General features: G+C 52.9%; 1 protein-coding gene across 1 annotated transcript in view; it reads right to left on the reverse strand.

Annotated features, from left to right (window-relative positions):
- SMO (smoothened, frizzled class receptor) overlaps nt 1-13599 on the reverse strand; it is a 28385-nt gene that overhangs the window by 9909 nt on the left and 4877 nt on the right. Inside the window, exons 2-8 of the mRNA XM_038386878.2 lie at nt 8703-8908; nt 6510-6719; nt 6127-6299; nt 5442-5661; nt 4576-4699; nt 1519-1611; nt 684-792 (exon numbers count right to left, since the gene is read on the reverse strand). Coding sequence (XP_038242806.1) covers nt 684-792; nt 1519-1611; nt 4576-4699; nt 5442-5661; nt 6127-6299; nt 6510-6719; nt 8703-8908 — 1135 coding nt within the window. The remainder of the gene's footprint in view (nt 1-683; nt 793-1518; nt 1612-4575; nt 4700-5441; nt 5662-6126; nt 6300-6509; nt 6720-8702; nt 8909-13599) is intronic.

Genomic DNA, 13599 nt, shown 5'->3' on the forward strand with positions numbered 1-13599 from the left:
GATTCAGGGGCTGAGTCCCCTGCCCACAACTCGACGGCTCCCAACAGCTGCCCAGATACCACGGTGATGGGGGCCACGTGAGGGCAGGAAGCTGATGGCAGCCACAGGAGCGCCATGCAATGGGCTCTCTTCAGAAAGTTTCAGCAGAGCCTCACGGGGCGTGGCAGAAGGCCCCCGGTCTGAGCCTCGGGACCAGCCTGGCAGGGAATGACCCAGCATCAACCAGAGCGATGGGCAAATGGGCCTATCTTGGGTTCCTCCCAACGCGTCTCACCGGGATCTAGCATGGCAGGGTGCCCCCGGTCCCCGTGCCGTGGCCCTAGGCCTTGCTCCTCGCTGAAATGGGAACAGGCCCGGGACCACGGACGGCCCAGGTAGTCATGCCACAACGTGCCTGTGAGGGGTGACGTGGCATCCCCCAGGGATTGCCGTTCCCCCTGCAGCAGGCGACACCAGGGCGGGAATCCATACGAGCAGCCCGGCTTCTGCGTGGGGAAAGGGAAGAGCACCATCACAGGATCTGGCAGCGGAGGGAAGATCGTGGAAAGTGTCACCTTCTTCCAACACGGAGCGAGGCGCTCTACTGGAATCCCCCCAAGACTCTTCCCGCCCCCCTGGGTGGGGGCTCGGGGTGCCTGTTAAAGGGGTGGGCGGGGGAAGAAACATGGCCTGTCCCCACTTACAGGACATACTCCCGGAAGCTCCGTTCCCACTCAGCCTGGTTAAAGAAGTCGTAGAAGTGGCAGGCGAAGGTGATGAGCACGAAGCCGAAGGCCAGGAAGCCAAAGATGCCTGAAAGGAAGCACAGGAAGGCCCAGGGGTTATTGCCACAGCCCAGGGCCAGGACACGGCATGCTGCCGGCCAGAGGGAATCCCTGATGGAAACACAACAATCCAGGAAAAGTGAAGGGAGGGGTCAAACCAGGACTCGGGCTCCTTCCGCGCCTCTGATGGGGTCCTCGTCAAAATCAGCTACACCTGCTTCTAGCATGCCTTTCGTCCCAAAGAGTTTTAAGTACTGTCTACACAGAGGTCACGTTACCCGGGAGCGAAATGCAGCCACTTCTGGGGAGGACCATGGCAGCTGTGTAACAGTAGCACTACACAACAGTTTCGGACCAGAAAAGGAAGAATATATCCAACCTTCCCAGGGACTCCGAGGGAGGCAAAATGCACTCACTCAGGCTGGCGTTTGGCCAGGAGACCTGGGTTAAATTGGCAGAGAGGCTCCGGGAGTGGCCAGGACCTGGCTTTCATGCCTTATCTGAAGGGCAGTGCCTCCAGCAGCCCCAGGCCAGGTTCATATTCACAATGGATTCAGAAGCGAGAGCACCCTCCGAGAGCCATGCATACCCCTTCCCGTGTCTTCTACTGGCCCAGCGCCACTGCTTTGTGCAGGCCCTGGGTTTCCCCGGGAGGCTCCTACCCAAAGCTAGCCCTTTGGGACGTGTGAGATCATGGCCCGGGGTAATACACTGGCACCAAGGCACCAGCTGAACCCAGACCCACCCGGCTTACCCAGCCGTAACATGGTCTCGTTGATTTTGCTCGCAGCTTTCTCGCTCAGCAGGCCGGGATGGTTGCTTTTGATGGAGAACAAAGTCATGACACCTAGGACAGACAGACAGCAAGACAGGTACGTCAGCCGGGACTGGGGCTGCCGGATCAAGCAGCTAGGCAAGAGACCCCGGGATCACCTGAGGTGGCCTCTGAAGCCCCAGTGAGACGGAGCAGGGAGGCTGAGCCGGGCTCACGGGCAGACACAGCATCTGGCTCTGGTGTGGTCGCTGGCGGTGTGACCTCAGGGAATATGGCCAAGTGGGAGCAGGCAGCTGATGAGCAGAGAGGAGCCTGGGCAGGTGCAAGTTCCTGCTGGCCGAGCCAACGGCCTGCCACCCTCCCCGATCAGCTCTTCACTGGGGCGACACTCTGGGGACAGACACCCCCCCCCCCGACTCTCCCGTGGGCTGCTCCAGGGCTAGAAGAGGAGAGCTGTTTAGGGAGCTGGGGAGGAGATGGGCTACACCTGGCTAGTTTTCAGTACCCTGGCTGCTGGCCATTCAATGAACTACAGCAGCCCCCCTCCGCACTGGCTGGGGAAGTTTATCCCAGCCTGCACTGACCTTAAAAACTCAGCAGGGCTCAGGGTAGCGTCTTCCTTTCCAGCCACAAACCAGAGCCCACAACACACACCACCCCCTGGGCAAGGCCCAGCGTGGGTCACCCATATTAGAATATGGTTTCTGTATCTCCCTCTAGTGGCTGGTCCACATAAGAGGATAACAGTCCACTACAGCTGCCAGCTAAGCGATTGCATGCAGTGTTGCTGTAGCGGTGTCTGTCCCAGGATATGAGAGAGACAAGGCGGGTGAAGTAATATCTGTTACTGGGCCAACTTCTGCTGGGGAGAAAGACAAGCTTTCGCGCTACACAGAGCTCTGCTGCAGGTCTGGGAAATGTACTTAGCCTAGGCACTGAGTTTTTCTTTTCCTCCACCCCCTGGCTCTTCCTCGAGGCCCTGTCCCCACTTTGCACCCTCCCCTGAGGCCCCACCCTTGCTCCGCCTCCTCCCATCCCTGCTCCGTCCCCTCCCGGATTTCAGCTAATCGGGGCGCTGCCAAACAGCAGTGGCTGGTGGGTACTCAGCACCCACTATTGTTTTTTCTGTGGGTGCTCCAACCCCGGAGCAGAGGTCAGACCATCAGTCCATCTAGCCCAGTGTCTGGTCTTCTGACAGTGGCCAGTGCCAGGTGCCCCAGAGGGAGTGAACAGAACAGGGAATCATCAAGTGATCCATCCGCTGTCACCCATTCCCAGCTTCTGGCAAACAGAGGCTAGGGACACCATCCCTGCCCATCCTGGCTAATAGCCATTGAGGAACCTATCCTCCATGAACTTATCTAGTTCCTTTTTGAACCCTGTTATAGTCTTGGCCCTCACAACATCCTCTGGCAAGGAGTTCCACAGGTTGACTGTGACTTGTGTGAAAAAATACTTTCTTTTGTTTGTTTTAAACCTGCTGCCTATTAATTTAATTTGGTGACCCCTAGTTCTTGTGTTATGAGAAGGAGTAAGTAACACGTCCTTATTTACTTTCTCCACACCAGTCATGATTTTATAGACCTCAATCATATCCCCCCTTAGTCATCTCTTTTCCAAGCTGAAAAGTCCCAGTCTTATTAACCTCTCCTCATACAGAAGCCGTTCCATGCCCCTAATCATTCTTGTTGCCCTTTTCTGAACCTTTTCCAATTCCAACAGATCTTTTCTGAGATAGGGCGACCACATCTGCACACAGTATTCAAGATGTGAGCGCACCATGGATTTATATAGAGGCAATATGTTATTTTCTGTCTTACTATCTATCCCTTTCTTAATGATCCTCAATATTCAGTTCGCTTTTTTGACTGCCACTGCACATTGAGTGGATGTTTTCAGAGAATTATCCACAACGACTCCAAGATCTCTTTCTTGAGTGGTAACAGCTGATTTAAACCCCATCATTTTATATGTATAGTTGGGATTATGTTTTCCAATGTGCATTACTTTGCATTTATTACTATTGAATTTCATCTGCCATTTTGTTGCCAAGTCACCCAGTTTTGTGAGATCTCTTTGTAGCTCTTCATAGCCTGCCTGGACTTGAGTAGCTTTGTAACATCTGCACATTTTGCCACCTCACTGTTTAGCCCTTTTTCCGGATCATTTATGAATATGTTGAATAGGACTGGGCCCAGTACGGACCCCGCGGGGACACCACTATTTACCTCTCTCCATTCTGAAAACTGACCATTTATTCCTACCCTTTATTTCCTATCTTTTAACCAGTTACCAATCCATGAGAGAACCTCCCCTCTTATCCCATGACAGCTTACTTTGCTTAAGAGCCTTTGATGAGGGACCTTGTCACAGCTAAATACAAGATTGGCTGGTTTCACCCACATTTAATGCCCCAATAACAATTATGCGAGTGAAATCAGACAATCACAACACTCTCAAATGAATTCTCACAGGAAAAGGATAAAAGACAAAAATACGCTGTCACATGTGGGCAAACACTTTTCGCAGAGTGATCACTACATAGCTGATCTCTCAGTCCTCATCCACAAAGGAAACCTGCATAACACCTTCAAAAGATGAGGCTGGGTGCTTAAATTCATAACTCTGCTAGACGCTAAAAATCACGGGTTGACCAGAGACAGTGGATTTATGGCTTATTACAACAATCTGTAACCCACTAACAACCCCGCATCCCGCTGCCTTCCTTCCCCCCCATGACTAGAGGGGTATTAATGGGCCACTTCCCTTTGAATGGTCCCTTAGAATATGTGCTAACTACTTATGCTGAACTATCTGTTGCTCTTGTATTTAGCTGTGACCCTCTCAGTACCTTTCCCAGACCAAAGAGCTCTGGATAGCTAGAAAGCTTGTCTCTCTCCCCGAGAAAAGGTGGTCTCATAACAGATAATGCATTACCTAGCTCAGGGATTGACTCCCTTGGCTCAGGGGACAGCATTTCCTGCTTTTAGCGCGGAAGGTCCCCAGACCAAACCCCGCTGAGTTGTTAGCACCCACCTCGGATCAGGAAATAGCCTCCCACGATCAGCACCAGGCCGATGGGAGCCAGGACGAAGCCAGCGCGGAACCGATAGTTCTTGTAGCCCACAAAGCAGATGCCGCTGACGGAGTCTCCGTCCACCTGGTTGGGGCAGAGTCATCAGTGTCCATCCGTCCCCAGCCTGCAGATTGGGCTGGAAATCTCATGAGAACGGGCTGGCCAACTAGAGGCTGTGCTGTCTCTTTGAAATGATGGCAAACGGGGTGCCCATCTGGTGCTGTGGCAACCAATGGCTCTGCCATTTGGTAGACCCAGGTTCTGTAGATGACCCTGGTGTCGGGTGCTTACTGGGGAGGGAGTGGGATGGAGATGGAGGTTGGTGCTCCCTATGGGTCAGTTTGAGCAGCCTGGGTATGGCCTTTGGGAACACAGAATCATAGAATGTCAGGGTTGGAAGGGACCTCAGGAGGTCATCTAGTCCAGCCCTCTGCTCAAAGCAGGACCAACATCAACTAAATCATCCCAGCCATGGGCTTGGAGATAAGCGGGGCCCCAAGCAGTCTATCAGTGCAGGGAAGGCATGAAGTGGGGAGGGAGCCAGGAACATGGGGGGCTGGGAAATGCTGACCCTCACCTGGAACACCCAGCGGACGTTCACAGATACAGGGAGCCTACAGGAGGGCCACAGGCAGTGGGGTCAACAAATGGAGGAGGAATGAGATGAAACACTGAGCTGGGATGGTTCTTGCTCACCAATGCAGGGTTAAACTGACCACCCCCAGGGCAGAGTGGTGGGACCTTCCCCCTTCACTGAGAGGTGAGCATCCCTTAGGGTCCTGAGGGTGGGGTGGGCACAGAGGTCTCCATGCCGGGCGCCCCGTACCTGGGCGACGGCCAGGATGGCGACAGTGAGGACAAAGGGGATGGACCAGGTGACCAGGTGGAAGTAGGAGGTCTTGCCTAGCAGGGGTTGGTAGGTGGTGCCCAGTGCTTTGAAAGAGGTGTGCCAGGCATAGGTCAGCATGACGAACCAGATCACGCCCGACATCAGCGAGTAGTAGACGATGACAAAGATGATCACGCAGGAGAGAGTCTCGTTGGAGCTGGGGAGGCAGGATGGGATAGGATAGGACTGAAGGTGGGGGTCTCTACCCCATCCCCCACTCCACTCCAGCTTGTTCCTGACCAACAGATAGGTGCTAGCCTGGCTCAGCACCCAGAGCGTGCCCATGCCCCCCGATAGAGCACCTTGCATCCGATGAAGTGAGCTGTAGCTCACGAAAGCTTATGCTCTAATAAATTTGTTAGTCTCTAAGGTGCCACCGGTACTCCTTTTCTTTTTGCAGTTTGCAGGATCCCATCACCTTAAGGGGCTGTGAGCCAAACCCTGATCCTGTGGGAGTCAGCGGGAGCTTTGCCCAGAACCCCAGCCCTGTCCCCAATCCCACCGGTTCCCTGACCACCTCTGCTGGGACTGCTGCATATAGCACTGCCCCTCCCATAGCGGGCAAAGGCAAAGAGACGGGGTGGGGGTGGGTGCGTCTGCCCTGCAGGGCGGAGGTACCTACGTCGGCTCTCCCAGCCGCATGGTGCCGTCGGCTCGGCACACGATCTCACCGCGAGCCCCGTCCATGAACTGCGCCAGCCAGCCGATGCTGCCCACGAAGAAGCAGGCGTTGACGTAGAAGAGGATGACGGCCGGGTAACGGTTCGAGTTCTTCCAGTCAGCAACAAATGTGGCCTGGGGCGGGGATAGGAGAGAAGAGCCGGCGGATGGGCCAGGGTCTATGGCTGTGCATCACCCGTTCCTGGCTTTGCTCCAGAGCCCTACTGGTCAGCCCCACAGCCAAGAGCGGCAAAGGCCCACGCCAGCCACCAGGGGGTGCTCCGAGCCAATGCAGATTTCACTCCCCCGCCCCCAGCCGGCAGCCCCCCGGCTCGCTCCGCTCACCAGCGTGAAGAAGGTGCAGAAGATGGTGACGGAGCTGAAGGCGGCAATGTAAACGTGCATGTCGCGGTGCTCGTGCTCCGTGAAGAGGGGGTTCTGGCACTGGATGCCGCAGCCCTCCACGTCCTCGTACCAGCTCTTGGGGTTGTCCGTCTGCACCAGCGGGGCCTCGCAGTGGCCCGAGCTGTTGAACTTTAGGTTCTGCACCTCGTTCTGGGAGTGGGCGGGAACGAGGGGCGGGACCAGAGAAGAAAGGAAAGGGATCGTTAGGGGTTGGAGGGACACTGTCATGAGAGGACGACCCACGCTGAGGGCTGGGAACCAGGACTCCTGAGTTCTTAGTCCAAGACCTGCCACTGACAGCCTGCCTGCCTTTGGGGGAACCGCATACCCAGCCTGCCGCAGATAGGGATTACTCCACACATCCAGGGAGGTGTGACACTGAATCCATTGGGTGAAATCTGGCCTCGCTGAAATCAACGGCAGTTTTGCCATCCATTTCCATGGGACTGGGATTCTAACCCAGAGTCTGTAAAGCCCCTTCCAGCCAAAGTCCTTCTTGGGGGACCCTGCACTAACCTAGCGTGGCATGGAAGCATTTCAGTTCTCCCAGTGCGAGGATGACACTGCAGATGACAGAACGAGGAGTAATGGTCTCAAGTTGCAATGGGGGAGGTTTAGATTGGATATTAGGAAAAACTTTTTCACTAAGAGGGTGGTGAAACACTGGAATGCGTTACCTAGGGAGGTGGTAGAATCTCCTTCCTTAGAGGTTTTTAAGGTCAGGCTTGACAAAGCCCTGGCTGGGATGATTTAACTGGGACTTGGTCCTGCTTTGAGCAGGGGGTTGGACTAGATGACCTTCTGGGGTCCCTTCCAACCCTGATATTCTATGATTCTATGATTCTATGATGGGTTCCTCTCCCTTTAGCTCTGCAAGGGGAAGGGACATGGGAGGAGGGCTGGAGAGGGGGCGACCCAGATGCTCTGAAGAGAAGGGGCCGGGGCAGATAGCGTTGGGAATCTCCCTCCCTGCCCCGGTCAGGGTTAGAAGAAAGCCAGTCTTGCTGCGGTTCTGTACCAGTCACAGGACGCTCGAAAACTGACCGTCAATAACCCTCATCCTGGTCTCGCTGAAGCTGTAAAAATCCCCCCCCCCCCAATATTTCAATTGCCACCAAGTTTTCTAAAACTCTTCCCCTCGCCAAACACACAGTTTGGGCCTAAACCTATGACGATGCCTCTAGAGGGAGATTTTGTATTTCCTGTCCTCAAAGCCGGGGCAGGAATACCCGGTATCTCACATTTACACAGCACCTCCTAGGGGACCTCCAAACTACTTTACAAGGATCTCCCAACCACTGCTAAAATGCGGCCTCCTCTGGTGTGGAACAGAGTAGCTCAACAGTGCTGCACAACAGCCCTTTAGGGAGGGAAATCCAGAATAACTTCCCTGAGATTCCAGGGGGATTTAGCTGTAGACAGGAGAGAACTGCCACTTTGTTTTGATGTCCCAGGCACAAAACAGCCCCTCTTGCAGCAGAGCACTCCCTAGCACCATGCAAGGGCATTAATTCAGTACCAATTCTGAAAGAAGAGCATCCACTCCGCAGCTAACACCACTTCCTGCAGCACCAGGGTTTTGCTTAAGGGCTTCCCATCCAGATGAAATTAGAGCCTGCGAAAGGGGCTGGATGGGAAGCCCTGGAACAAGAGGCCTCTGTTTATCTCCAGAGCAGGCAGAGCAACGTGTTTCAACCCTGCACAGGGAAGGTCAGTAGCTATGGTCCAGTCCGTCCATGGGACCAGAGGAACTGCCGGATGGAATTGGATCAGGGGGCCAGAACTGTGGCTGGCCCTGCTGGCTATATAAAACGTCTGATCCTTTGATATTTCTGTGGATGGAGAACGTCCACAGCTAGAGGGAGCCAACTAGTGCCGCTTGCGGTAACTCCTGTGATGTGACCACCTGTCTCCTAGGAATTGAAATGAGACCCACCAACTTATGTCCATTGAAGAGCCATCAAATGACTCATCGCCACAGCTAACACTCCCCTCTCTGGCTAGGATCGACATCCCCACCCCTGGCTGCATGGAGGGTGCTGTTTCTGCGGCCTGGAAGAGGCACGGGGACAGGACAGCCGTGCCGTCAGCTGGACACCAGGCGCAGCGGCGAGGTGTAAGACGCCTGCTTACCGGGCAGCCCTCGGGAAAGCGGTCTGTGGTACACTTGAGGAAGTCGGGCCAGCCCCGCTCCCGCTCCACGATGGTGCACGGACCCCGCGTGGCCTGGCACAAGGTCTGGCTGGGCAGCTCCACCTGGCCGTCCTCACACTTGGGCATGTACACGGCGCAGAGCAAGGGCTGAATTGCGTCCCAGCAGCGAGGGGCGTTCCGCAAACCTGGCCGAAGGAAAAAGCAGCGGTGGGAACTCGGCACGGGTGTAGCACACTGGCTCGGCACCGCCCTGGCCGAGTGGCTGGGCCCACTGACTACAACTGCCAACCACCTACAGCTCAAGGAGTTACTTCATTAGCTCAACCAGGAAAGGCGGCCCTCGCCCCCAAGTTTTAGTCAGGAGGTATATAATAAAAGTCATGGACAGGTCATGGGCAGTGAATTTTTGTTTACTGCCCGTGACCTGTCCATGACTTTTACTGAAAATACCCATGATTAAAATATAGCCTTAGTCATGACTCCTGGGTTCGTGTCCCAGCTCTGTCATTGACGTACCGTGTGATCTCAAGCAAGTCATTTAGACCAGTGGTTCTCAACTAGGGATACATATACATCAACTCATCTCAATATTGGCCTCGTTTTACAGCAGGCTACATAAAAAGCACCAGCGAAGTCAGTACAAACTCAAATTTCATACAGACAATGACTTGTTTATATGGCTGTATACACTATACACTGCAATGTGAGGACAGTATTTATAGTTCAATTGATTTATTTGATAATTCTAGGGCAGAAAGGGAGACAGTCCGTACATTTTCGGTAATAGTGGCTGTAACTCTTTTGTATTTTTAGGTCTGAATTTGTGAGCAAGTCATTTTTAAGTGAGGAGAAACTTGGGGGTACACAAGACAAATCGGACTCCTGAAAGGGGACAGTCGTCTGGAAAGTGGAGAACCCCTAATTTAGACCTCTTGATTTCTCCACTCCCTCCTACACAAAGTACGGATAATACTGCCACCCCTCAGAGATAAGGAGTAGCACCACGCCTTGGGAGCTCATTCAGTACATAGCCTCCCTGTTGTGACTACAACCAGGCTAGTTAGCGAGTGCCAGGGGTGACACCGGTTTGCCCTGTGGACACCTGTTCACTAAGAATATATTGCAGTTATTTCACTCAGGCCACTAAACTGCCATCCCTGCGAAGACAGCAGCCCCCTGAGCCAGCCAGTCTTCCAGAAATAGAGATCTTTGAAACACACCACACACTGTTCATCCATGGAACTCACTGCTTCAGGACAGAGACAAATAGCAAGATTCAAAATAATAATGAGACACTCATCTCACCGAACAAAAAGTCATTAAGGCACCATTAACACTTTAACCATGTCATGCTAGCAAATCCCTTACTTAAGAGAACTCACGAGTTGAGAACTTAAACCTAAATTAGGCAATTCTAAGTTGAAGGGATATGACCTGGTCAAATTTCACCCAAAGCTTATAGGCTTTTGTAAAAAACCAACCACAATCTCAAATGCTAAAGTATTTTTTATTAAATGTAAAAATAAAATAAAATAGAGACCACCTACGAGTAAAACTCTTTTTCAGCATTTGCAAAGTAACACCGTGGCGTCATGCTAGCGCCCCAGAGCTTGGAAGTGAAAGTGACTAGAAGCTGATGAGAAAGGGGGAGGTGGAAGTGAAACGGATGTGAGCAGCTGGCATAAGAGAAGCAAATTAAAATTTTAAATCATTTCCATGTTCATTATCTCACCTGTTAGTAGAATAGGAAAGGCCATTTGTTTATTAAAAACATTTGGATTTTTACCCTGACCAGCATTTCAGCATCAGTTTTAACTCCATCATTGATGCTCCTGCCAGTGTTGGTACATAGTGCATATCCGACACTGCCCTGGTGTCCTCACCCATCCCCCTCTTACAGGTCTGAGTCCTTCCCAGACCCTGCTCGCTTCTAAATATGGATCAGAGACTCCCTCACAACTTCACCCAGCAGCTTATATGAGCAGAAAACACCCCAACCATCTCGCTGTGGGCCTGGAAGGTCAGTGGATTATATCACCATGTGATAAGATGGGGCTACATTCATGCATATTGGCATGGAAGCAGAGTTAGTTCCTGGAGAAGTGAGCATTTCCTGTCTGTATGTGGAGGGTTGATAGGGGACATGTGGGTCTATGTACTGGAAAGTTATGTGTGAAAAGAGTGTGTTGGGGTGTGTGTGTCTGTCTCTGGCTACTTCAAGAGAATGGATGGTTACAGGACAGCAGCATGGGGGCAGAGTTAAGGTTAATCTGGGAACTACAACTGCACAAACACTGCTGGCTCTGCATCCCACTAGATTTAGATTAAGGTCCCCTTGCACTTCTAACGACTACAAAATCTTTTGCATGAAGTCCCTGGTGTCATTTCAGAGCAAGCGGAGCTTTTAAGGGGTCTGGGTTTCATGTGTATTTAGTGAGCGCAATTACTGAGCTCAGAAGGAAGCAGGCGTGGCTCCCAAGGAGCTGCAGTGTAAGTGAGACACGGACAGTCTTGTATGTGCAAGCAGGTAGAAGGTTGTACAATAGCTGAGGAGCATGCCTGCATCTGGCTGATTAACAGCAAGCGTGAACAAGCCCTGATGGGTGCTGGCCTCATGGACTCGAACACCAGAACCAGCTTCGGCAGAAGGTTTGGACATGAAGATGGAGGCTGCCTGGTGATTCACGCAGGAGAAGGAGGAGATCCAAGGGGGAGCGGCCTGGAAGAAGGTGAGAAGAGAGATGGGCGGGCAGGAGCTGAGAACAGGAATGGAGGGAGGAGAGGGTGTTGCCTAGTGGGGACTCAGAGGGGAGGCAGTCGCTGAAGCAGACTGCAAAGTGAACATAGAGGACCAGGGGTGTGGCTCACGTGATGGGTGTGGAGGAGGTATCCAGGCTGGGCGCAGGGAGCTGGGTGTGGAGGCAGAGGGGAAGGTTTAGAGGAAAGTTCAGATCAGGCATCCTACCTGAAACTTGACAGGAGGACATCCTGGAAGGGGATGAGAGGTGAGCGTGAGCACAGACTGGGATGAGAAGACACTTATTTGGGGCCGAACTGCTGAATCCTGCTGTTCGAACAAGAATGATCTGAGGTCTGGGAAACCGGCCTTACAGTGACAGGCTAGAGAAGCTCAGTCTATTTAATTCACCCAAGATAAGGCAAAGAGGTGACTATGATGGTAGAGGGATGAGATTTGCTAGCAGAGGGCTCGGCTGTCTAGCAGGCCTTGATTCTGCAGCCTGCATTAACCATGCACCAGCCACAGAACGCTTAGTCTCTTCTACTTACTGTCTGTGCTTAATGAGACATAAACACACCCGAAAGCCCATCTCTCAGACACCCAAAGCCTCTCTCCTCTCTCACTCCTAGCAACAAGCAGACCATGCATTCTCTGTGGCAAGAGGAGTCTGGTCCAATGGTCAGAATATGGACCTGGGTGCCAGGACTCCTGTGTTCTATCCCCACCTCTAGGAGCGGACCTGATTCTACTCTCAGCTCTGCCATGGATTCTCTGTGTAACAATCTGCCCGTCACATCACCTGCCCAATAGGAATAACACTTCCCTAGCTCACCGACGTGCCTGTAACATGTGATGAGATTCTCAGTCGGAAGTCACTAGAGCAGGCCCAAGCATTATATACACCAACATCCAATATTGATCTTGGGGAGTGGGGTTCATCTTATAGGCTGGCCACTGGGCTGCCTCCATGCTGGAGAGATCCTTTACCCTCTCTGCATTCACTCCAGCTTTCCCGCTTCTGCTCTGTTGCAGGGCCGTAGTCACAAGGCTGGGGGTACAGCCGGGGCACCCCACTAGCTCCAAGAGGAAAGAAAAGGCAGCTCCCGGGCCACCCTGGGAAAGAGCACGTCTTCCCTCCGAGTACGGGGAGCTTTTTAGTATAATGTATGCCTGGAGTAGGAGCCCTCTGGAGAATGTCCCGGTGCACCGAGGCACTCCTCATTTCATCCGCCAGCCCAACACGCTCTGTGCAAGCCGGGGAATGAGGGGGCCCCAGCACTCCTTTGCTTCCCAACAGGGGCTCCTTTCCTCCCTCCACACAGGCTCAGAAGAGAGGACGGGGGAACCTTCCCCTCCCAGCAGGCACCGAGGGCTGGGGAAGGGATCCTAGAACCGTTGCCAGCCAGGAGGCAGGGCTGGCTCCTTTCCAGACAGTTGCGAATGCACCGTTTGCCTGCGCCTGTTGGAATCCGCGTCAGCTGATGCCGTAGGCCCCAATCTGCTGCAGCTGACCGACCCCTCCACAGAACGTCACAGTCCCTGGAGGAGATCAAGCCTCTGAGAAAGGCTGGCATTGCTGGAAGGAGTTTTCTGTGGCAACCCCATGCAAGGTTTTCCAAAGGGCTCAGCGCTGGTCTAATTCTGCTCCCGCGGAAGTCAATGAGACTCTCGTTGGCATCTATGGGAGCCGAGGTAGGCCAACGTGGAGGGTTTTTGAAAAGCCCAACCCAACAGCTTCTTCAAGAAGTGCAAGCTGAAGAAAACCCTGCTGCCTGCAAAGGAGTCATGAAGTCGGCTAAGGAGACTCTCCCTCACTGCCCCAGTGACCAAGCTCTGGCCAATGAAACCTTTAATGCTTTTTGACAGGTTTCAGAGAAGCAGCCGTGTTAGTCTGAAGTGAGCTGTAGCTCACGAAAGCTTATGCTCAAATAAATTTGTTAGTCTCTAAGGTGCCCCAAGTCCTCCTGTTCTTTTTTTAATGCTTTTTGTATTTAGAGATTTAAAAAAAAAAAATCAAATTAAGCCTATTCCCTACTTTACATTGAAACCTAAAGACAAATTAGAAGGGGATCCAAACAGGGCTGGGAGCGGAATGGGTCTTGCTACTTCACTAGCATCTGCAGATCACAGCAGCTA

The sequence above is a fragment of the Dermochelys coriacea genome, chromosome 1 (genome assembly GCF_009764565.3).
Source record: "Dermochelys coriacea isolate rDerCor1 chromosome 1, rDerCor1.pri.v4, whole genome shotgun sequence".
NCBI lineage: Eukaryota > Metazoa > Chordata > Testudines > Dermochelyidae > Dermochelys > Dermochelys coriacea.